The 25900-nt window shown below is 40.4% G+C and overlaps 1 protein-coding gene across 8 annotated transcripts in view; it reads left to right on the forward strand.

Annotated features, from left to right (window-relative positions):
• The window catches only part of rgl2 (ral guanine nucleotide dissociation stimulator-like 2), a 92944-nt gene that overhangs the window by 26925 nt on the left and 40119 nt on the right, over positions 1 to 25900 (forward strand). For 3 of the 8 annotated variants that reach the window (XM_060900423.1, XM_060900422.1, XM_060900424.1), the window contains exons 3-8: positions 13778 to 13825; positions 18835 to 18915; positions 19514 to 19680; positions 21456 to 21509; positions 21746 to 21936; positions 23269 to 23384. In XM_060900423.1, the coding sequence (XP_060756406.1) occupies positions 13778 to 13825; positions 18835 to 18915; positions 19514 to 19680; positions 21456 to 21509; positions 21746 to 21936; positions 23269 to 23384 (657 nt within the window). Of the gene's footprint in view, positions 1 to 4280; positions 4524 to 4661; positions 4719 to 7470; positions 7598 to 13777; positions 13826 to 18834; positions 18916 to 19513; positions 19681 to 21455; positions 21510 to 21745; positions 21937 to 23268; positions 23385 to 25900 lie in introns of those variants that run through there. The other 5 variants (XM_060900426.1, XM_060900427.1, XM_060900429.1 and 2 more) reach the window with 5 other exon arrangements.

Raw genomic sequence — 25900 nt, forward strand, 5'->3', positions numbered from 1 at the left:
AGGACAGAGGGGTTTCCTACGGAGCCCTATAAGGGTCATGGTGGGGATGTTTTTTGGGGGTTTTTTTGAGCTGCTTTTGCAGTACTTTTGTGTTAACCCTAACTCCAACCCTAACTTTTATTACGAGTTATCGCAAAAGTATTGTGAGAGAACACAAAGTAGCTCCAAAAAAATCCCCACCATGACCCTTAGGGGGCTCCATAGTTTCCCATTAATGTGATAAACTACTTTTTTGTCTTCACAAGAAAGAAAAAAGAAAAGAGAGGCTGGTGAGGGAGGGAACGTTTATCGCTGCTATAATGAAAGTGAGAACAGGAACTGTTAGATTGTGAAATAAATTTAGTTTCCCTTTCAATAAAGAATTGCAAGCAGGCACCAAGACTTAAAGTGCCATTCCACCATTGGATGTATTCTTTGGCATAAAATACAATATATTTTGACAACATATATAAATGGTATCACTAGACAGAGAAATCTTTTAGCTTCAAAATGATATATCAAACATAATTTTTTGACAACGACAAGTATATTAATTTTGCGACCAAAGTCACCTACCCTTTTAATTTCCGCGCGTGATGTCATCGGCAGGTTCCCCTTCTTGTGTACCACGTGACGTGTGACGTGGCACATATTATCAGCAATGGCGGATAGAACGCGATAAAAATAATACCAATAAATCTAGCTAATACCAATAAATCTAGCTAACTGAAAGATTAACTCAAAATTTTTCGCAATTTTTTTGGCCCCCATATACAAGGAGAAATGACTCTCTCACTTTGGGGGTCTCCTGGTCTAAAAATAGACCGACACGTGGTACACAAGAAGGGGAACCTGCCGATGACATCACGTTTCACTACCGCGCGGAAATTAAAAGGGTAGGTGACTTTGGTCGCAAAATTAATATACTTGTCGTTGTCAAGAAATTACGTTCGATATATCATTTTGAAGCTAAAAGATTTCTCTGTCTAGTCATGTTGTCATAAAATATATTGTATTTTATGCCAAAGAATACATCCAATGGTGGAATGGCACTTTAAGAGAGATTGATGAGGTTGATTTTATTAAAGAGGTTTCATGAATACACCGGCGTTGTCCGAGACCAGACTCTCTCTCTCTCTGGCTGCCCAAAAAAACAACACTTTCAATCACTCTCACTAAAAAGGTCTTTCTCAAAACATTTAATCCATAACACAGATAAGAATGTTACGACTATGCACACACACACACACACACACACACGGTTTTTCTCCATTAGGCAGAGGATTGCATATATTCTGAAATAATAAGAATTTTAAGAAGCTCTTAACCATTCTTCAGGAACTAACTTGTTTTACACAGACGTTCCACAATAGTAAATGTTTTTAATTAATTAATGTATGTATGACGGGTTATTCTTTACTAAATAAAATAACCTCAATGAGGCTGGAGCTCATACCATCCACTGTTGTTGTGTGTGAGTTTGAAATCTGATCAATCCTGTGGGAGGAGCAGCGATTTTTGTGAAATCGCACATGACCGCTCTGTAGCCTCATCCATGGCAGGTGGCGCCACCTGGTGAACAACTCTTGTGGGACTATGTCTTTAGAGTCTTCTGGGTGAGTTTCAGTGAAAATGTTCTAGCAAATTACAAACAGTAGTGTTTGGTGTAATGAGTCACCCATAATTTTCAAACATCCATTAAATGTTAAATATGACAGATGGCGCCACCATCTTGACAAATTTTATACACACCAACCTGGGGAACATTCCGTATGATTTTGATCAAAATCTGATTAGTCCTGTAGGAGGACTAGCAATTTTTGTGAAATTGCGCATGACCCCTCTGTAACCTCAGCCATGGTAGGTGGCGCCACCTGGTGAACAACTCTTGTTGGAATATATGTCTTTAAAGTCTTCTGGGTGAGTTGCAGTGAAAACACCGCAACAGTTTACGAAGAGTAGCGTTTAATGTGAGAAGTCACACCAAAAAATTTCCGACGCCCAGAAAATCGTAAATATGACAGGTGGCGCCACCATCTTGACAACTTTTATGCACACCCACCTGGGGAATATTGTTTGTGAGTTTGATCAAAATTCAATCAATCCTGTAGGAGGAGTAGCGATTTTTGTAAATTGTGGACGGATGGACGACACGCACGGGCGCAGATAGAGGGGGGGATGGGGGGGATTCGTCCCACCCAGATTTAAATTCACCTCGTTCGGTCCCCCCCACTTATAGGGAGGAAAAAACGTCTATGCTGTCTTTCTTTGCATAAGGCAAACCTCACGGAAAAATCAAAAGACTAATTACCATTCGGTTTATTGAGGTGCACAGCAGTACATACATAGTTGCAACTGCGCAGACTGCACAGGTTGCGAGCTCGAGCTTGGTTGCTATGGTTACCCACAACAAGTTTGACAGGCATATCGGGGACAGCTCCTGCTAGTTCAGGACCCCAACACGGCATGATGAAGGGTGCCAAAAGGCAGAAAACGATTGCATCGTTTTAAAAAAAAAAACGACTGTAAGTAAACTGTGCCTTACTTTATCATATCACCTTGCAATTTTTTGATAGTCTGTTCAAAGTAATGTCGTAGTGAAAGTAAAATCGTACAGAGTAGAGAAGCCTTTCTGGTAGCCTCCTTCTTTCGGTGGTAGCCTGTAGATACAGTGCTCAGAAGGCAGTTTTAATGTTTAATCTGGCGTTCCCTGCTATAATTTCAGCGAGCATAGTGTTTCATAAGGAAACTTTGCAAAGAGTTGTTGACTGACTGCCGCTCACGCAACACACAGGCATAGTTAGAAAGTCAGGATGCACTGGTTTACACTTTACACACACACACGTCGCCCAGCCTCTCGCCATGTTTAACAGTTGGAACTTAGCGGTTTTAAAACTAGTTTTGCAGTTTTGCAATTTCTGTGCGTGATGATAATGTGTAAACTTTGGATTTCCATAGGCTATGTTAAAATGTAATCATTGTCCTGGCCTGCAGGTAGTTCCTGGTGATGGCAGTGAGGGAGGTGAAATAACATGTATACACACTACCGTTCAAAAGTTCGGGGTCACCCAGACAATTTTGTGTTTTCCATGAAAAGTCACACTTTTATTTCCCACCATAAGTTGTAAAATGAATAGAAAACATAGTCGAGACATTTTTCTGGCCATTTTGAGCATTTAATCGACCCCACAAATATGTGATGCTCCAGAAACTCAATCTGCTCAAAGGAAGGTCAGTTTTATAGCTTCTCTAAAGAGCTCAACTGTTTTCAGCTGTGCTAACATGATTGTACAAGGGTTTTCTAATCATCCATTAGCCTTCTGAGGCAATGAGCAAACACATTGTACCATTAGAACACTGGAGTGAGAGTTGCTGGAAATGGGCCTCTATACACCTATGGAGATATTGCACCAAAAACCAGACATTTGCAGCTAGAATAGTCATTTACCACATTAGCAATGTATAGAGTGGATTTCTGATTAGTTTAAAGCGATCTTCATTGAAAAGAACAGTGCTTTTCTTTCAAAAATAAGGACATTTCAAAGTGACCCCAAACTTTTGATTGCATAAGCTCATCGAGCTAAAAAACAATGGTCATCTTTGGCAGGTTGTTGTGGTACAAGAGGAATAAAACACGTGAAATATTCCCGGACTTCCTGTTTTCTTCTTTAGCTTGTGAACATTTTAAAATCCGCATTTATTACTCAGTAACTACGGTGAAACTCGAACAGGGCAGGTGTGTAGAAACGAGACTGGGTGTTGAAGGGGTTAATTATTTGATTAAAATAAGATTAATGGCACAGCTCTAGCTGATATATTCACAGCTGCCTGACGCTACAGAAGTGTTATCAACACGGAGCTGACAGAGACGCGGTCTCCATGCAAATTAAAGCCACACAGAGACGACTGCTGTGTCAACATGCGCCGCTTAACTGGCTTTTCTTTTATATGGCGTAAGCCAGAGGTGACGCTGTCGGCTTGTAAAGGATCACAGGGTTTAGTTTAAAAGGAGAACAATAAACGCTTGGAGCTCACGTCCTGCGTCAGTGTTTCACCAAGGACATTAGTGTGAAGAAAAGGGATAGAAAAATAATGTCTTGAAAAGGACAATCTGCCTTTTGTGTCCGGTCTGGTGTGTGCTCTCGTCTGGCAGGTTTACCCACTCTGTGTGTGTGTGAGAGAGAGAGAGAGAGAGAGAGAGAGTGAGTGACGGAGCTTGAGGCCATGTGTGTGTGTGTGTGTGTGTGTGTGTCTTATGGGCGTGCCCTTACAACATGAACCTAGAGGGTTGTCTTAGCTACAAGCTCAGGTGTGTTTGTGCAGCTCCACATTGTAGTGTGTGTGTGTGTGTGTGTGTGTGAGAGAGAAAGAGAGAAGAAGAAAAGAGAGAAATCCCAGGAGAGAGAGAGAAAAGTCAAGATAAAAAGAGTAAGTGAGGTTTCTTCAGCTGATGCAAGGCTCGGCAGGAGACACTGTTATTTTTGTCACAGGCTGCGCAGGATTTCCAGGAAGTTGGCAGATCTTCACCAGTCTGGGCTTGTTGAGTAAGTTAGCATTCCCGTTTTTGTGTCGGTAAGAAGTGAACTGCAGCCAGGCGCAGAACTTTATGGTGCATGTCAAGCAGCTTGTGCATTTTTAAGGATTAATGACCGTTTTTCCTTTCTGTGTTCATTCATACACAGGTTTGATCGAACGCCTTTCTTTGAGGACTGTATGAACAGCACGCGCTGTGAGATTAAGTAATATTTCATTCACTACACCGTTCTGTCATACACTACTGCATACAGGCCAGAAGAGTCTCGCTATTTATAATGATAGAACTTTAGCTGCACTTTGAACCTCGGCCTGATTTGCATCATAAACACAGGAGATGAAATACAGCGGACGTTGATAGATTTTATTACAAACACACTGTCAGTTCATATTAAAACTTTGAATAGATACAGTACTATTGCGATAATGTAAAAAGAAACGTGCTAAGAATCATGGAGGCTGTTTTGGGATATCTATGGTACCAGTCAAAAGTTTGTACACCCCTACTCTGCTCATTCATAGGTTTTTCTCTATTTTCTGAATTGTAGAACAATACCGAAGACATCAAAACTATGACATAACATGTGGAACATAGATGAAATTATGTAGTAAAGTGTTAAAAAACAAATATCTTTTAGGCCCACTTTACGCGGGGACGGTCTGAAACAAAAACGCAAAAGTCCGTTTTCATTCTCACTTTTTTCCGTGTCTACACGACCGTTTTCAAGGAGGAAATCTGCGTCTATGGAGCACTTGCATGTGACATCACAACCGATCCAGATTGTGACAGATGCCATCTTGTCGGTCAAACACCATATTTCCGCCTTCTGGTTCTACTTCTGCTTTTACTTCTACCTTTTCTTCTGGAAAACCCTACTATATACAATTCTACTACAACGGCTGCGGCTACAAGCTCTCCATACCTGTGCACGTTTTTTATGTTTTTTGTGTGTATTTTTGCGTGTCCGGACTTCAATATCCACTACAACCGTATGGACTTACTGGACATTGGTTTCCAGCAGAAAATGACAGTTTGTAGCGATTTCCATCGCATGCACAACATTCCGGACGAGATAGCGAGACCAGCGGGGTCTCCGTGGATTGTTATCGGAAGCAAAGCGAAGGAGGTGGCGTCGGGAGCAGAAGCAAAAGCGAGGCTGCAGGCAGAGCCGGCCTGTTGACTAAGCTCAGAAAACAGCCACTCAAACCTCCACTGCTAAGCCTCTATCTCTCCAACGCCAGATCCATGGTAAACAAGACGGACGATTTGGAATTACAGCTGGAATTACCTTATTCTATTCTATAATCGGCTGGTCAGTGCTATACTCAATACTTAAGTGACTTACCCGTCCAATGAGGATTCTTGTTTACAAGATGCCACATCTGAGTCGCTGACAAATCCTGAATTTCTGTAAAGATAACTGTCCAGAGATTTATAAGCACGCAGTGCTTCACCACTGAACAGCGAGGGAAAGTTAATGAGGTAATTATACACGTCCGGGTATTCCGCTGGCAGTTCAGTATCCACTGACACGGTCGTGAAAACTCCGTCCGGTAAGCCATAAGGGTCACTAATCTGTAGATCGTTTATTTTAGACATATATCTAGTTATCTGTTCATTAGAAAAATGAGCCGTGTAGTCCGTCGGTTGAAATTGATCCATTCTGTACACCAGTGCAGCAGTATTCAGCGGTGTTTTTTACCGACAAGATGGCGGCTGTGTACTTTCCGGTCACGTGACTGCAAGCTCTCTATACGGTGACGCATAAATGTGTGGAATTCAATTGGATGTGCATGCCAGGCGGCTAGGTGGTGCTGTGAAAGACCTCCGCTATGTCTGCACGCATGCGCAACGTCTTCCGTCTTGTCTGATCTGCACATCTGCGCCGCGAAAACTTTGACTACTCTGGCTATGGTAAGTAAGAAAGTAAGTAAAAAAGTAAGAGCGTACTATACCCGCCTCTGTTCATTAACGGTATATGTGCAGATTCGGTATAGATGCTCGAAGGACTCCTGGACGTTTATTAAAGCTGCCAGAGCAGCTTGAAGGTCCGTTGGATCGATGTAATCAGACATGCTCTTACTTTTTTACTTCCCGGGCTGGCATGTACAGTATATGACATATGTATGACGTAAACGCGTACCCGACGTGAGCAGATCCGAGCAGAGTTTCGCGTATTGGGTAGTTTAGACGGATATGCAACGGGGGCTGTTTTTAACTTATCCACTCTGGAAGGCGTTTTCAATTTTTTCCGTTTTTCAGCCTCGGAAACGCCGTCCCCGTGTAGACGAAAGGCACTTCCGATAAAATATTTAGTCGTTTTTACCCGACAGCGTCCTCGTGTAAACGGGCCCTTAGATTCTTCAGCGTATCCAGCGTTTACCTTGATGACACTTTGCACACTATTGGCATTATGAGGTCATCACCTGGAATGTTTTTCAATCAACAGGTGTGTTAATTAGTGGACGAGTTAATTTCTTGCCTTCTTAATGTGTTTGAGATCATCAAACTGTAAATAGTAAATAATAAAAACAGCCCTATAACATCTACAACTGTAGTAATGCGTATATATCAAGAACCGAACAACTCAGTAAAGAGAAATGGGATCCATCATTACTTTAAGACATGAAGTGACTTTTAATGAAATAATGAATAACAATACAGAAAAAAAAAACATTGAATTAGAAGATGCGTCCAAACTTTTGTCTGGTACTGCGCTTCCAAAGACAGATAAAAGTGAGAGACAAACTGTGCAGATGAACCTCAGATGCTCGAACAACTTAGAAATTTGCACTAAAATTGATCCAGATTTAACGCAGTACATCATCATCATCGTCGTCGTAACCCTAAATGACTTTATTCATCATTTTTTATTTTATTTTTATGCTCACTGCTCTTTAAAAAATGCGCTCGAATTTAGAACCCTTTCTGATTATTCTGGGTTCATTTGAAATTTTTTTTAAAGGTACAACGTTGAACCCAACAACAGTGTTTCAGTCCCTGTCAGAAAGAGTTCTACATTCGGAAGCGACACCCTTTAACTATTCAATCAACGAACCCTTAAAGAACACCTGAAGAACCCAGGTACCAATTTGATTTGATTTGATTTGATTTGATTTGATTCGATCATAATGTAAAATGAAGTACAAAATACATTAAAATCAGGATTACACAAGAAAGCGCAAGCACTTATTTCCATTGTGGTCCCATTAAAACACGTAAAACAGCAATGGCAACGTTATGATTTGACTTAATATTGACTCACTGTACTATGTAAATGGTGAAAATAATCATAATAATAACAACAACCACAATAATAAAATAATAATAATAATAATAAATTGACTTAAATTGACTAAACTAGTAGACAATGAAAATGTATTGTATAGACTAGACTGGAATTTGATTATAAAATTTGATTTCAAAAAGTATGACTAGTACCTATGGATAACAATTATAAAGTAAAATGTTGCTTATATTGATAGTAAATATTAAATGATGATTAGATGATGATAAAGATAATATAATAGCAAATAATAATAAAAAAATAATAATAAAAAAAAAATTAGTAAAATACAAAGACAAAGAGCTCCATTTTAAGTGACAAGTTGTAGGTATGAAGAAGAAACTAATAAACAATAATTTTGTCCAACATCCCGTAAATACCCAGGAAATACATTCACTCTGAGAAAACAAAAAAGAGTTCAAATGGTTTTAGGGATTCATTAAAAAAAAAAAGGGGGGGGGGGGGGGGTGCGATTTGGAATCCGTGAAAGCGAGACGGCCTTTCGATTTCATAAAATCGGTGAAATGTAGTTCCGTCTGAAATGTGGTGATTGTGATATCTGTTTATTTCTGTAATATCTCACAAAATATCAGGCCATTCTGTGGCTGGGAAGTTATTTAATTTGAGGGGATTAAAGCAAATAATGTGCATGAAATCGCTCGCTTGGCGCAGTCAAGCAGACAGAGGAAGTCCGTGTGCGCATGCGCAGGTTTACCTTCTTCTTCTTCTTCTTTTGGGTTTTACAGCAGCTGGCATCCACAGTGTTGCATTACTGCCATCTACAGGTTTCCCTTTGAGCGTGCACTGACAGTTCCATCATTCTGTCGCTAAACGAACAGCTGATCACACCGAGGTGCTCGCTGAGCGCCAATATTTATTAGTTTGGTCCTGCGTTTCCTTTCCTTCGTATATAACATAACGTCTTTTCTTCTTGCTTTCTTTCCGTTACTGTAGTCGCTCTTTCACGTTTCATTCGCACACTCACGTCCTCCATTTTTCTCTCCTGTTTCAGAATTTGTATCCCACAATGCCTTGCGTGAAAGCCCACCACGTGATGTGATGGAGAATTTAGGGCCACGTGGAGATAAATCAATTAATTTTTCTGTTTAAAGAAAATTAATAAAATTGGAAGTCTGTGATTCGAATTCAGTAGCTTTCGGTCCACTGAACAAAAGTAATTGGGTGTCACGGAAAATTCTTTTTATGACCTACACTTGAAAAATCTGAAAGGCAGCACAGCTTTAAGATTTAGCTGCAGTGTCTTGATGCTTGGTACGCTTTAGGTAAAGGATTGGATAATTAAAGGTTCTTAGCTTCCAAAAATGTTTTTTTCTTGGATAACGGTCTAATAGGAAAACCTTCTGTTGTAGGAGTCTAGATCGTCCCAACATAATTTCTGTCAAAGGGTCAATAGCACTTCAGTGTTCTGAATCGTTTAAGTGCATTACTGATTTATAAATTAATAAAAAAAATCAGTTCACTGAATTATTTTGTCACAGTGCTGTATATACCGTAAACGCTGTACTGAAAGTGTGACTAATAGCATTATCAATGCTTGTGATTCTGTGTGTGTGTGTGTGTGTGTGTGTGTCAAGTGATGTCATGGTTTGTGTCTCATGAATACTTCATGATGGAAAATCCAGTCTGGTGCCTGGAGCAATTCGATATCACCATCGCAAAATACATGACCATGTTTCTACACTTCTGCACTTTTTTCCTCTTTCTTTTTCATTTCCTGCAGACAGGACGCAAAACATTTCACGCAACTCATTTACACATTTACATTTCCGTCCACACCATGCCACACTTTCTCAGAGCCGTCATGTTAAACACTGTACAGTTTTCCATTGTTCGAAGTGGACTGAGTGTGAAAGAAGGAATTGTTTGAATGAAAGCGGCGCTTTGTGACGGTGGCATGCTTTTGGTTGTATTCAGAGCTTCGTGAGATTTGTGCTGTGAGTTCAAGTCTGGGATTAACTCACCAGCTGTTGTGCAGGAAAAGGATTCTCAAATGCCTCAAGTGAAATTACACACTTTGGCACTGATTTACTTCTTTACTAACAAGTGTGTGAAGTTAGGTGACATTTCGTGAGTGATTTATAAAGAATAATCTCAAAGAAACGTAAACTGAAACTTTCCACAGGTGTATAATTAATTAACTGGAGTTATTCTGTCCACACTGATTAGACATGAGCAATCGTGCGCTCTGATTGGCTACTCTACTACTAGGATATCAGCTCATATACCGTGAGGAAAGAAAAACAAAATGGCGGAGCGTGTTGCTGAACCAACTGAGGACGAAATAAAAACTCTACTTGAAAACAAAACCACAACAATTGTTATCAAGTATTTAAAAGAAACAGAAATAGCTAAAAGAATATAGTTTTTTGTTTGTTTGTCCCGCCCTCCATAGGTCCTGTTCCACACTCCAGCCCAATTGGTGGCAGAAATGCACCTTTAAGTTGGTTTGCCAACTGCCAAAAAAATCCTAAAGAAGAAGAAAACCCAAAAAAATGCAAAAAAAAAAAAAGGAACAAATTATGGAATAAAAGTATTTGATAATTTTTCAAGAATTATTATTACCAGAGGTGGACAAAGAACCCAACGTCATTACTGAAGTCAAAGTACAGATCCCGCTGGTCAAATGTGACTCCGAAAGAAGTGAAAGTTCTCCAGTCAAATTTTTACTGAAGTTAAAGTACTGAAGTCCTCGCTTTTAAAAATACTGAAGTATTAAAAGTACATTTTCTGTCAGCGCATCGTTGTATTATTGTCACAACGCTTACAAAACCTGAAAAACATTTCTGAAAGGACTTCAGATAAGTTAACGTTATTCATGTTAGCGTAACTCCGTGTTTACATGCTAACTAACAGTGTCCAAGTTAACTAGCTATGTGTAAACGTTAGCCGTGGACAAGGCGATGGCAACTTGGCAGGAAAATCCATAGAAAGTCATTTGACTAACCAGACTGCATAGCTACGTTTGCAATGTTATCGCTAGATCTAAAAGCACAGACAACTTCATTACAAGCTTTCTCTTGGAATAAAACGTTTATATCCCTCAATATGCTTCTGCAGGTTGGACGGCGAGTTTTTGTCGGCCGTGATGTGGCTCATTTTCGGCAAACAAAGCAAACATTTAAAATGAAATGAATCTTTAATCCTTTCAGAAAACTGAAACATGGGTTCTAGGTAAAGCCATGAGTGCGTGCGTTCTCCAGAAGAACCGCCTCCTTCCATTCTGCCATCAACTGATCGTGTTAAATAACGCTGCTGAGAAATCACTGAACTTGATTTTATCCAGTCTATGGACGTGACGTGACCCTAGTGATTACTGATCGGCTCTCAGTGTCACCTGCGGAAAAACCCATCACGTTTTAGAAAAGAAAAGAAAAAACATCCACTTTCAAAGCTGCTTCATAGTAACGAGTAATGAGGACCTTGATAGAAATGTAGTGGAGTGAAAAGTACGATATTTGTCTTTCAAATGTAGTGAAGTTAAAGTCAGAAGTTTCCAAAAAAATACTCAAGTAAAGTACAGATACTCAAAAAGGGTACTTAAGTACAGAACTCAAGTAAATGTACTTCGTTACTGTCCACCTCTGATTATTATGATCGTATTTTTCACAAATTGTTCCTGTAATTTCGCTGGTTTGTTTACATTCTAAGCGGAAATGATTTTGTTGGATGTTTTGTATGAAGTTTTTCTCATCTCATCTCATTATCTGTAGCCGCTTTATCCTTCTACAGGGTCGCAGGCAAGCTGGAGCCTATCCCAGCTGACTACGGGCGAAAGGCGGGGTACACCCTGGACAAGTCGCCAGGTCATCACAGGGCTGACACATAGACACAGACAACCATTCACACTCACATTCACACCTACGCTCAATTTAGAGTCACCAGTTAACCTAACCTGCATGTCTTTGGACTGTGGGGGAAACCGGAGCACCCGGAGGAAACCCACGCGGACACGGGGAGAACATGCAAACTCCACACAGAAAGGCCCTCGCCGGCCCCGGGGCTCGAACCCAGGACCTTCTTGCTGTGAGGCGACAGCATTAACCACTACACCGCCGTGCCGCCGTATGAAGTTTTTATTTTTCGAATTTGCAAAAAATAAAAATAAAAATGCTCTGTTTCTCAAAATCCAGTGAATGTGGATAGAATAAAACAGTTATTCCACTCAATCTCGGTGCTACGCTCCTTGTCGGCTATCAGCTCATGTACGACTTGATTTTGTAGAATAACTGTTAAACATAATTAAGGAATAAAACACTGTGTGTGTGTGTGTGTGTGTGTGTGTGTGTGGTGCTGTTACAGTAAAACACTCAGTGATGGGGTGGTCTGATGGGGTGGTCTGATGAAGTGGTATTACTCTCAAAAATGACCGACCTTTAATCCATTTACAGTGAACGAAACAACTGAGTTCCTGTTGTCCCTTACGCAGCTATAAACAGCCGTTCCCTCACCAGCCTCTCTTTATTCTCTCTCTCTCGACGTTAAAAGACAAGAAAACATGCCTGAAGATGTAGGAAATCTTGCAGCTTTACCTCTGAGTGTTACAAAGCACTGACACTGGAGACTCCTTCCAGAAATGTTAAACAAAGCCTCCTGACAGGAAACGTCACCACATGAGCGATTGATTACAACACATTACATTTACATGATATTAGACGCATTAGAACAAGTGCATTAATATAAACCTGTAATTTGCAGCTGCACGACTGTCAGAGCTGCTGTTAAAGAGAATTAATCAACACCTTCTGACCAATCCGAATTTGACAGCGCTGTCAATTTAAAAATTCTGTCCAAAGCAGAATATGAATGTGAATAAAAGCAAGCACATGAACATGTGTGTGTTGTAAGGGAATGTAAGGAAAACCACACTGTTGTGCCTAATTAATATTTTATTCTAAATTTGCATTGGCTCCGCCCTCTATTATTAAACCAAACACAAGAAACCGGACGTACGGAAGCCGAGAGAGGCCCTTCATATAATCTTTTTTTATTCACCTTGTTATCCCGAGATAACGACATAATTAATTCAGGATCTCGAGAAAACAACACAACTAATTCGAGATCTCGAGAAAACAAAACCGTTATTTCGAGATCTCGAGAAAACAAAACCGTTATTTCGAGATCTCGAGAAAACAAAACAATTATTTAATGATCTCGAGTAAACAGCTGAGAAATGGTTCATTCAGGTGCGCCAAGAGACTTGTGATATGCTGACTTTGGGGCTATTTCTCATTCTGTATAGACGCAACTTTGGTCATTAGAATGTCTGGAATAATCGATCACCTAATAAGGCAATATTCTCCCTGTGTCAACCCCTGATCAAAATATTCCCTTATTAGGTGATCGATTATTCCAGATATTCTAATGACCAAAGTTGCGTCTATACAGAATGAGAAATAGCCCCAAAGTCAGCATATCACAAGTCTCTTGGCGCACCTGAATGAACCATTTCTCAGCTGTTTACTCGAGATCATGAAATAATTGTTTTGTTTTCTCGAGATCTTGAAATAATGGTTTTGTTTTCTCGAGATCTCGAATTAGTTGTGTTGTTTTCTCGAGATCCTGAATTAATTATGTCGTTATCTCGGAATAACGGTTTTGTTTTCTTGAGATCTCGAATTAGTTGTGTTGTTTTCTCGAGATCCTGAATTAATTATGTCGTTATCTCGGGATAACAAGGTGAATAAAAAAAAGGATTATATGAAGGGCCTCTCGCGGCTTCCGTATGGACGTGTTATTTCACTCATTTTGCCATTTTTACACACACACACACACACACACACACACACACACACACACACACACACACACACACTTCTCTCCGAGTTCATGTTTAATCCTAAAAACACGACTCTATTGTTTTTGTTTGTTGGCTTTTTGTATTCATGTCAGGATTAATGCAGTGTGAATACACCACAAATCACTTTTAATCCCAATCACGTCCCTGATGTGCTCCTCAGGTCGAAGCCTCCCCCATGAAAACCACTTGGTACTGTCCACTCAACCTGGTGAGCCCACGTTTCTCTCCTTACAAGAAGGTTCTTGACACAACTGACTGTTTTTATCCAGTTTTTCAAACAGGAGCAGATCAAACTCTTTGTCTTTAATGACCAACGGTGACAAATATCCCACTGTTGTATCAGAAAATACAGGACAAGACACTAAACAGCTGATCTGACCCATTATCCCTCATGTTATATCTGATTCCTAGCATTTTTAAACTCAAAAACTTAAAAAAATAAAAAAATAAAGTTTTAAAATTTCCTCTAGGACACTCACTGATTTTGATTATACACGTTGGTGTTTGGATCAAATCCGTGAACATATTACAAAAGTCATCGAGACATTCTCAGTCCTGTTGTACACTACCGTTCAAAAGTTTGGGGTCACTTTGAAATGTCCTTATTTTTGAAAGAAAAGCACTGTTCTTTTCAATGAAGATCACTTTAAACTAATCAGAAATCCACTCTATACATTGCTAATGTGGTAAATGACTATTCTAGCTGCAAATGTCTGGTTTTTGGTGCAATATCTCCATAGGTGTATAGAGGCCCATTTCCAGCAACTCTCACTCCAGTGTTCTAATGGTACAATGTGTTTGCTCATTGCCTCAGAAGGCTAATGGATGATTAGAAAACCCTTGTACAATCATGTTAGCACAGCTGAAAACAGTTGAGCTCTTTAGAGAAGCTATAGATAGTTTTCACATGATGTCACAGAGTCGGGGATTCCCTGGTGGCGGCCATCTTGCGGGGCAAGCTTACCGTACGGGTCACTGAGCACACATTGTAACACGCGAGTTACATTTATTTATATATTATTTACATTTATAGTTACATTATTACTATTTAAAGCTAGCAATGGTGCACACCTGTTGTATTCACGGCTGTCGTAATAGGTCAAATGATGAAGTCAAGCGGAGCTTTTATGGAATTCCCACTGTACGGGAGCACGAAGGCGAGCAAACAAAGAAACAGCATACATTTGGTACAAGGCTGCAAACATATGATTATTACTGGCCTATAAATTGTCATATTTATCATAACAAACACAAAATGTAACAAGCCTACATACCAGTTAATTATATTACAAAGTTTATACTGACATGGTATTGTAACACCACTAATGGATGTAAAATTTGTCTTAAATCAACTCGATATTATACACACACACATATTTATATGCAGTGTTGAGAGCTCTAAAGTTCCAATGTTTACATACCTTGGCTGTAATTAGGACACGGCTCTCACTTGTTTTTATATGGTGGACTTCACGGACCCAGCCACAGACAAAATAATTGTATGACTCCAGCGACTTGTATGCTTTGAGGTCGTCAAGTGTGTAGGCACTTTTACTATTCATGAAATAGTTCACAATATCAGGGTACGATATGGATGGCAGCCCTGCATAGTCACTTGAAAATGCATCTTTGTCCACTTCGTAGGGGTCAATTCCCCCAATCAAGGCCAGTTTGGCTGCATACCGTTGTCGTGAGATGTCGTCCAATGTATCCATATACTTCCGTTTGCTTGATTTTGCCGACATTGATCTTTATTTTAGAAAACTGACTATATAACTTCATAAATTCGTCTGAGATAACGTAGCCGGTAGTGGCGATGGTCCGTTTTGTTTGCCCCACAAGATGGCGGCTGGGGGGCGTTCCCCGGAATGCCGTGACGTCAGTGAAAACTATCTATAAAACTGACCTTCCTTTGAGCAGATTGAGTTTCTGGAGCATCACATTTGTGGGGTCGATTAAATGCTCAAAATGGCCAGAAAAATGTCTCGACTATATTTTCTATTCGTTTTACAACTTATGGTGGGAAATAAAAGTGTGACTTTTCATGGAAAACACAAAATTGTCTGGGTGACCCCAAACTTTTGAACGGTAGTGTATACTCTGACCTCCATGATCCTTTTGCTGGGTGGCTAACTTAGCTAATGTGACTGAAGAATAAAATCGATGGTAACATTATATTCTGACAGGTTTGAGTGATTTTACTTCAATTATATTAAAATAACAGTGTAAACTGAGACTCTGACACTGAAATCTGTGACGTATGTGAGCTAGTTTATTAGCCGTGATTTAGCTAGCTAGCTAATTTGACCAGCTAAGTTGGTGTTAGCATTAGCCACAATATTAGGCAGTTTGATGAGGAAAGAGAAAGTCGTAGCATTTAGTTCCAGTCTGGAGCAGAAACACCACAACTATAATCCCCACTATAATATCGCTTGGTCCTGACACTCAGGGAAATAAATGCATGCACGAATCGGTCACGGATGTTTCAGTATATCAGTACATCAACGAAACTGACTTCATGTTAAAACTGTTAATGTTATAGTCATGTTGTCTGTTGTTGCCCAAATGAGGATGGGTTCCCTTTTGAGTCTGGTTCCTCTCGAGGTTTCTTCCTCATGTCGTCTGAGGGAGTTTTTCCTTGCCACCGTCGCCGCAGGCTTCATCATTGGGGATAGATTAGGGATAAAATTAGCTCATGTTTTAAGTCATTCAAATTCTGTAAAGCTGCTTTGCGACAATGTTTATTGTTAAAAGCGCTATACAAATAAACTTCACTTGACTATGGTTACCGATTTCATACGGATAAAAAATGCATCACAGGAAAAAAAAATTAAGAAGTCTTAGTTGAAGTCAATTAAATGTTTGGACTGCCAAAGTTTATAATTAAAATATCTTACCTGCATTTATAGACACAGACAACCTTTATCGTCATTATGAGTAGCACGCTTTGTGAGCACAATCGCCATCAGGCGCGTTAAAATGTAAATAACTTTTCTAGAATTTCACCAAAACTCATTGAATTTTTAGCATTGTAAGAGGACTCCCTAAAGTATTATTCAACAAAACCCCAGAATGATAGCACAAATCTAGAATTTTTAACAGAATTTTAGTTCTTAAAATTTAACGTAATTATGGACGTCACGCGTTACATTTACACCCGTGAAAAATCACTTTGAATGCTGTTTTGAAAGTTTTGATCAAATATTCTCTATAAAAAAATTGCTTAACTATTATAAACACAGTCTTTTAATGTATCAAAAAATAATTTTGATAAAGCAAGGAAATTCGGAAGAAAATTTGTTTTTTCTTTTGCTTGTTGTGCGCGTCACGCTACCAAAATCTAACTAACCCCTTCACGAACAATTCCAACTTTCATGGACTTGTAGCACAAATAAACCTTTCAAAAAAAAAAAAACTTCTCACCCAGTAAATTAGAATCCTGGTGATTTATATCCTCGTAGCTTCAGTAGATCTAGAGATTTAGTCGATTTAGTAAATCCCAACGCTGTGAAACACGCCAGCCATCTATGGTAAGAAGTGCTGCTGTAGTTGAGAAACTCCCATTTCTCCCGCTTCCAACTAACTCCGTGACCCATACCAAAATAACAATGTCACGCTCATCACTTAAGGATGATTTATGCCAAGTTTCAGGGAAAAATACAGCGAAATAAATTTGCTAGAAGCATTTTTCAAAATCCCAAACATTATGAAACATTTCTTGCAGGGTTTCAGGTTACAAATTTCGAGAATAGAGAAATTGCGGCGCAAAAGTTTGCCACTAAACTCGCGAAAATACTCCATCCTAGCGAGTTTCACAACCGAACTAGGATACGTGACAGTCCGTGACCACCCAGGAATGTTCTAGAAGGTACGCTTCTAGGCACGTGCGATCGAGAAAGACGCCACGTGAAGGAAGTAAAGGTAGTATTTCCACTGTCTTATGACGTTTTTGCTTGTTTTAGCGCGATAAACAATGCATTATGGGTAATCATTAAAATGCTGATTTCAAGGATAAAATGGGTAAAAACAACTAATTTATACAGATATTGTAAAAATTGTGCGTAATAGTTATTTCTCATCTCATCTCATTATCTCTAGCCGCTTTATCCTTCTACAGGGTCGCAGGCAAGCTGGAGCCTATCCCAGCTGACTATGGGCGAAAGGCGGGGTACACCCTGGACAAGTCGCCAGGTCATCACAGGGCTGACACATAGACACAGACAACCATTCACACTCACATTCACACCTACGCTCAATTTTAGAGTCACCAGTTAACCTAACCTGCATGTCTTTGGACTGTGGGGGAAACCGGAGCACCCGGAGGAAACCCACGCGGACACGGGGAGAACATGCAAACTCCACACAGAAAGGCCCTCGCCGGCCCCGGGGCTCGAACCCAGGACCTTCTTGCTGTGAGGCGACAGCGCTAACCACTACACCACCGTGCCGCCCGTAATAGTTATTTCAGTACATAAAATCAAAACCTGAATTTTTTATTTTTTCCCTATGTTACACCATTGTGCATCTATAGCATGCTACTCATCCATTCAGTATGCAACAAGTGTACACAGAATGAAATTCGTTGCAATTTGGCTCAGCACAGAATTAAATATAAACGTATATTAAAATATGCAGCAGCAAAAATATTATAAATTATAAATATTATATGTTTATTCATTTACTTCATGGAAAATCACATATCTGTGAATAAAAGATCCATGCTTTGTATTATATTTTTTATTTTCTGTGAATCCGTATTCCGCGACTTCATGATACAACAAGGATGTACAAAGATACCTGAGGAAAAAAGAGCACGTGCTCTAAGACAGCGTCACAATGACCTGATTGGTCAGATGTTTTATGGGATCAGGTCCAGGCCTGGAAAAATCACTCCAGAAGCAATCTCACCGATATGGATAAACCCAGGCCTGGGCTATAGGGATCGTTATCGGTCTGGTGTGAGCACCGACCACATAAACTGCAGGAGAACGATTTATTTATAGTTATCTTTATAGTTGTAGATATCAGTATTGTGGGACCGGACCTTAAATTCACATTCATCCCTATTCAGGAATCCTGCCATGGTTCCTCAGCCATTTTAATCCTTTAACACGTGTTTGATGTCATATTTAACGGTTTGTTTTTCTACTACAGAGTCCACAGCTCACATTCAGTGATTGTTGCGTTTTAATTTTTTTGTCTCCGTCTCTGTATCAGTCCACAGTTTCTGAGAAGGAAGAGGACGGCATCATCTACACGGTGATCGTGAAGCCAAACCACGGTGCCCCCAACACACAAGTAAAACCAACACACAACACTAAATTATACACGAGCAAATGTTTAACTGTTTAGCTCTTCGCTCTGTCAGGAATCATCACAGCTCTTGTTTTCTACAAACTGAGGACGTGAAATTTTTTTTTCATCCTGCGATTGCTGTTAGAGATGCTGCTGTGCTCATCTGAGCCATGCACAATTCATGCAAAATTAAAACTAGAAAAGCACTCGGAGAGCGCAGCCCTCCGCCAAGAATCCTTTAAAAAATTCCAGGATCCAGAAGGTGATCCGGATCACCGCCAAAATTTAATGGATTGTTACTTGTGCCCAGTCACGCCTCTGGAAAAAATTTCAGAGCAATCCGTTCATAACTTTTTCCGTAATGTTGCTAACAGACAAACCAACAAACAAACCAACGCTACCGAAAACATAACCTCCTTGGCGGAGGTAACAACCGTCTCGGATTTCAGCTTCACCTCCTGGTCTTTGACTTCAATAGATATTTGACGTGAGCTGCAAAATGAAATCTGCATTCATCATTTTGTCTACTCGAGTACTCTGAACAAACTAAACCTTACACACTGCATTCACACACACACACTGACACACTTTTCTGTTCCAGTCGTCATGTCACCGCTCGCAGTTTGTAAAAGCCGGGACAGAGGAGAAGCTGGTCCTTCACCTCCTCCACTCCTTCTCCATGGAGGACATGTCCTTCATCTCGATCTTCCTCTCCACCTACCGCTCCTTCACCACCACGGAGAGGGTGCTGGACATCTTGTCGGACAGGTAAAGACCGAAAATAAATAAAACAGCGCTCTCGTATACAGTAGAGATACAGTAGACATGGATTGATTTACAGTGGTGCTTGAAAGTTTGTGAACGCTTTAGAATTTTCTATATTTCTGCATAAATATGACCGAAAACATCATCAGATTTTCACACAAGTCCTAAAAGTAGATAAAGAGAACCCAGTTAAACAAATGAGACAGAAATATTATACTTGGTCATTTATTTGTTGAAGAAAATGATCCAATATTACATATCTGTGAGTGGCAAAAGTATGTGAACCTCTGCCTTCAGTATCTGGTGTGACCCCCTTGTGCAGCAATAACTGCAACTAAACGTTTGCGGTAACTGTTGATCAGTCCTGCACACCGGCTTGGAGGAATTTTAGCCCGTTCCTCCGTACAGAACAGCTTCAACTCTGGGATGTTGGTGGGTTTCTTCACATGAACTGCTCGCTTCAGGTCCTTCCACAACATTTCCATTGGATTAAGGTCAGGACTTTGACTTGGCCATTCCAAAACATTCACTTTATTCTTCTTTAACCATTCTTTGCTAGAACGACTTGTGTGCTTAGGGTCGTTGTCTTGCTGCATGACCCACCTTCTCTTGAGATTCAGTTCATGGACAGATGTCCTGACATTTTCCTTTAGAATTCACTGGTATAATTCAGAATTCATTGTTCCATCAATGATGGCAAGCCGTCCTGGGCAGATGCAGCAAAACAGGCCCAAACCATGATACTACCACCACCATGTTTCACAGATGGGATAAGGTTCTTATGCTGGAATGCAGTGTTTTCCTTTCTCCAAACAAAACGCTTCTCATTTAAACCAAAAAGTTCTATTTTGGTCTCATCCGTCCACAAAACATTTTTCCAACACCCTTCTGGCTTGTCCACGTGATTTTTAGCAAACTGCAGATGAGCAACAATGTTCTTTTTGGAGAGCAGTGGCTTTCTCCTTGCAACCCTGCCACGCACACTATTGTTGTTCAGTGTTCTCCTGATGGTGGACTCATGAACATTAACATTAGCCAATGTGAGAGAGGCCTTCAGTTGCTTAGAAGTTACCCTGGGGTCCTTTGTGACCTCACCGACTATTACACGCCTTGCTCTTGGAGTGATCTTTGTTGGTCGACCACTCCTGGGGAGGGTAACAATGGTCTTGAATTTCCTCCATTTGTACACGATCTGTCTGACTGTGGATTGGTGGAGTCCAAACTCTTTAGAGATGGTTTTGTAACCTTTTCCAGCCTGATGAGCATCAACAACGCTTTTTCTGAGGTCCTCAGAAATCTCCTTTGTTCGTGCCATGATACACTTCCACAAACATGTGTTGTGAAGATCAGACTTTGATAGATCCCTGTTCTTTAAATAAAACAAGGTGCCCACTCACACCTGATTGTCATCCCATTGATTGAAAACACCTGACTCTAATTTCACCTTCAAATTAACTGCTAATCCTAGAGGTTCACATACTTTTGCCACTCACAGATATGTAATATTGGATCATTTTCCTCAATAAATAAATGACCAAGTAGAATATTTTTGTTTCATTTGTTTAACTGGGTTCTCTTTATCTACTTTTAGGACTTGTGTGAAAATCTGATGATGTTTTAGGTCATATTTATGCAGAAATATAGACAATTCTAAAGGGTTCACAAACTTTCAAGCACCACTGTAGTGCCACTTATCTTTGATGGACAGATGTGAACGTCAGTGTTTTTGCATGACGTTTATCTACAGAGATGTTTGTTTTGTATTTTCTGTTATTTAGGTTGGGAAATCCACCAGGAGACAGCGGCAGTCCCACACGCCAGACGTTCAACAAGTGAGCGCTTTTGTTGAAATGAACTCAGTACTACACAACTCCATAAAAATTGGATACATTCAGTATTCCTCATGTCGCTTTATCACCTGTTTATGGATTATTAATCCGGGAATATTAGCTGTTAATAAAAACAACTTTTTAATAAATGCCTTTTATGCATTTTATACCTGTTTACATGTGCGTGTGTGTGTGTGTGAGAGAGAGAGATTTCTAACACACACCTTTGCCGTGTTCAGAGCAGTGTGCACCGTGTTCAGTACGTGGCTGAGCGAATACCCAGAGGACTTCCACTCGCTGGGTGATCCCTCATGCCTGCTCCGTCTCACTACCCTGTTGCCAGACCACACGGGGTCAGAGGTCAAAAGTCAGCTGCTGAAGATCGCCGAGGAGCTCAGCGACAAGTCCTTAATTCCTGACACTACTTCAGGTCAAGAGACGTCTTTTTATTCTATTTTTTGAACATGAAGAAATAATGTTTTCTCTAGAACCTTTAAATTAAAAAAAAGCATACATTTGAAGCCAGAATTATTGGCACCCTTTAAATAAGCATTGAGATGGCAACTAGTGATCCAGGAACTGTTGAGAAAAAATAATACAGTTTGTGCCGAGATTATACAGTTTTCTCCAAAACCTAGGCTACGTCCGTCAGGAGGTCATTTACAGATTGTAATTTACCATTCAACCCCAAACATACAGTAACATTATGTACTTATTGACTGAGTGGGAGGGCTGGACGGGAAGATATTTACTGGTAGTCCGCGCTTCAGTCCGTACAATACAAATGACCAAGAGCCAAATATTTTCCCGCCCGGCCCGACCTAACTCTGTCCGTAAGCATTTTACCATTTGACCTTTTTTCACTAACATCCACAAATACTTTGATAAATGAGCGACACAGCTGAGCACAGTGAAAGTGAATTTTATTATCCAGGTGATTTATCAGACACAGACCTCACTGAACAAGCTGAAATTGTCGAAGGAAATGAAAAAAAGGTACTTTCGTGTAAAGAAATTCACCTGTTTGTACAAGGACAACAACAACTAAATACGACATGAAAATACGTTTTCAAAAGATTCCTTGATGAAGTTCAGGAGGAAAGAGACAGAACAGTCATCCGCTCGAATGAGCTCGACAGCTTGCTATGTAGTTTCTATATACAGGCGAAGAAAAAAGGAAATTTAAACGACCAACCTGACACTTTGTCTTCCTTTTCACAAAGTATTCATCGCTACCTTGATGACGACAACTGTAAGATAAATAAAATGAAAATGGCAGAAGGAAACGAGAGAAACGAGTCCGGGGCCGTATACGGCGTTTTCCAGACCAGATTCAAAAATCCTTATCTGCCCAGTCACGTGACTTTTCCTGATGGTTTTATTAAGAGCATGGATGTACGGTACGCTGGTCCGTACAGGTCACATGATAAATCGTATTATTATTATTATAAAATTTTACTGTGTCCAACCTCCACTTTACAGCTCAAATATCGTTCATTACACCTGGTATTCATTTTATATACCGGTATTTATGGAGGGTTCCAATAATTTTGGGTTAGATTTAGAAGTTGCGCCACAATCCCAGTTGTTTGGTTTTACAGACTTTCTAATTTCAGGACAACACGTCAATGTGGTTATACTTTTTAAAAGAAAAAAACAACAAAATCCTGTTTTTTGTGTTAACTTTAAATTTGATTAAATTTAAATATATTTAAATATGGTTTTCTGATCAGCGTAGATGAACATACCTGCTGTGTTTTAGATGCTGCAAATGCTTTTCTCCAAACGCCATCTCCCGACCCGTCAAAGTTCGACGCCACGAACATCCTGGCTTTTCCATCGAGCATCATAGCTGAGCAGCTGACCAAGATCGAAACGGTGAGTCTCTCCATCTATACATTGATCAGTCCTGCACACTTTGTCTTTATTATTATTATTATCATCATCATCAGTAGTAGTAACAGTAGGAGTGATAGTAGCCTAAGTAGTAATAGAATTACACTGCAACCTCACTATAACAAACTCTTTTACTACAAACTTTCGCATATAATGAACTAAGTTTGTGTCCCCCATCTTTAGTGACAGTGAGTCAGAGTCCTCAAAAAAACATCTCTGTGTCACATCCACATGCGTTGGTACTCAGAGCACACAGCACCATTAGTACTAATTACATTACCATGCACCTGTTCCAGATTAGCGCGCAATCACAGCATGCTCTTATAAACACTTAAAACACACAGACTTCCTGAAATATACACACTGTACCAAGTGTCTCACATTACGGTACCAAGCCTTATTATCTCTGTTGTTTTGTGTATTTGGACTCCGCCTTTCGTCTTTGCCTCCACCGTTCTGTTTGTGCCTCGCGTAACCATGGCCCATTTCCCAACCCTGCCTTTCTTTGTGTTATGCTTTTGTCTTGTTTGCCTGCCTGTTTGTAAATAAACACTCTTCCTGTAATTACATCCGTCATTCACCTGTTTATGTACACACTGAACCATGCACTCGTCTTCCCACCAGAGACAAACAATAAGGAATCAAGTCTACAGTCAAGTTAACGCCATAAAACAAAGGCTTAAAGGTCCCATGGCATGGTGGTTTGTTGATGCTTTAAACGGGCTCGTGGAGGTTTCCGGATGTTATATCCACAGCCTTTCTCAAAATGAACCCTCAGCACGTAGATATAGCCTCCTGGGAGAAAGCCCCATTTCAGCGCTTTTCCCAGTGCGTCGTTTTGCTAATGAGAAGCAGGAGGCGGGGAAGGGTAGAGGGTGGGGGCGGGTCTTATCATTAATATTCATGACATGTAAACATGTTACCTCTGATTGGCTAACAGCACTGTGACGCTACCTCCAGTGGGTCAGAACAAGCGGATGTGGGTGTCTTACTATGGCGAGAGAGAAGGAACAAACCACGAAGGGAAAAATACCGCGCGCTGACGTCATTAAGGTGCGACGCGAGGAAATAAAATAAATTCAACAAATGTTTGGGTTTTTACTGAACAAACAAACAAATAAAATGAACGAGTGACTTAAAAAAAAGAATGTGGGTGTCTTTGTAAAAACTGTTTTGATTGGCTATTATAACAGAGCATGCTGCATGCTTTTTGGTTTTGTAGCGCAGAGTACCTGGCTAACTGCAGGAAGCGGTTAGCTGCACAGCTAATGTAGCCTTTGCAAGGCTAACGTGGCACCGATTTTAAAACACGGCAAAACGACTTAACAGTTATACACTTACTTGTTCGGTGTTTGTGGCTGATGCGGCAGGGATGCTTGGTACGGACCCAGGCTTCAGTGACAGTTGATGTGCAAAACCTGCCCTGTACTGTCCCAAGTTGTGGAAACATTCCTCAGGAAAATGCTTCCGACAAACATACACCGTCTTAGGTAGACTCGACGGCGTATTATTGGAGTAAATAAAATTAAGCCACTGCGTCTTCAGGGGCTCTCCTGTCGGCAGTAAAAACAGACTCCTTTCTGTGCTGTCACATCCATGTACAGCGCAACTTCCATGTTTGGTGGCAACTTTTGAGCTGGGCGGGGCAATCCATACAGTGGGTGGGAATCCAGAGGGGGGGGCGTGGGGATCATCTCCCTTGCTGACGTAGTAAAGGGAAGAGCTTATCAACGCGCCGTTTTGATGCGCCATTCTCAAATGTCGGGCATAGTTTGGTTTACACATTATGAAATTTCTAGCCACTGGGGTGACTTAAGAAGGTCAGAGGAACTCATTTTAACGTTAAAAAACCTCAGAAAGTGAAAATTTCATGCCATGGGACCTTTAACGAGCCTCATTTTGGTGCTGATCACTAACAATTATCGAGATCAAAGAATTGATAATATTGACGAAATGACTGCTGATACCACGAACCTTAACGCCTAGTTAAAGCGCACCAGTGGCGTTTTTATACCCCCCGCCCCGCTCAACCAAGCCCTGCGGCACGACATAAATGGCATCATCAGTGATTTGCGACACAGGAATGAACTGAATGGTGAAGATTTAGAAAACAGAATGAGTCAGCGGGCGGACATTGACAATGAACAATACGCCAGTAACCTCCGTCATTTCCAAAACAGACAAAGAAATCAATCACGCCTCCGTTCGTGATCCTTTAACTCAGTCAGTGAAGTGCGATAGTGACTCGGAAGGAGAAATTCGTGATCAAGAGAGAGAATATGCCGAAAATTTCAGACGTAACGTAAGTGTTTGGTGAGACAAGTGGGTTCATTTCACTATGATGAACTTTTCGGTATAACGAACTATTTGGACGCCCTCGAAGCAAGGCGTTTGTTATACTGGGGTTGCAGTGTAGTAGTAGCGATAGAAATCGCAGTTAGTCGCAGTAATAGTAATTGTAATAGCCGTATTAACAGTAATAGTTAAAGAACGAGTAC

Source organism: Neoarius graeffei, chromosome 19, assembly GCF_027579695.1.
Source record: "Neoarius graeffei isolate fNeoGra1 chromosome 19, fNeoGra1.pri, whole genome shotgun sequence".
Taxonomy (NCBI): domain Eukaryota; kingdom Metazoa; phylum Chordata; class Actinopteri; order Siluriformes; family Ariidae; genus Neoarius; species Neoarius graeffei.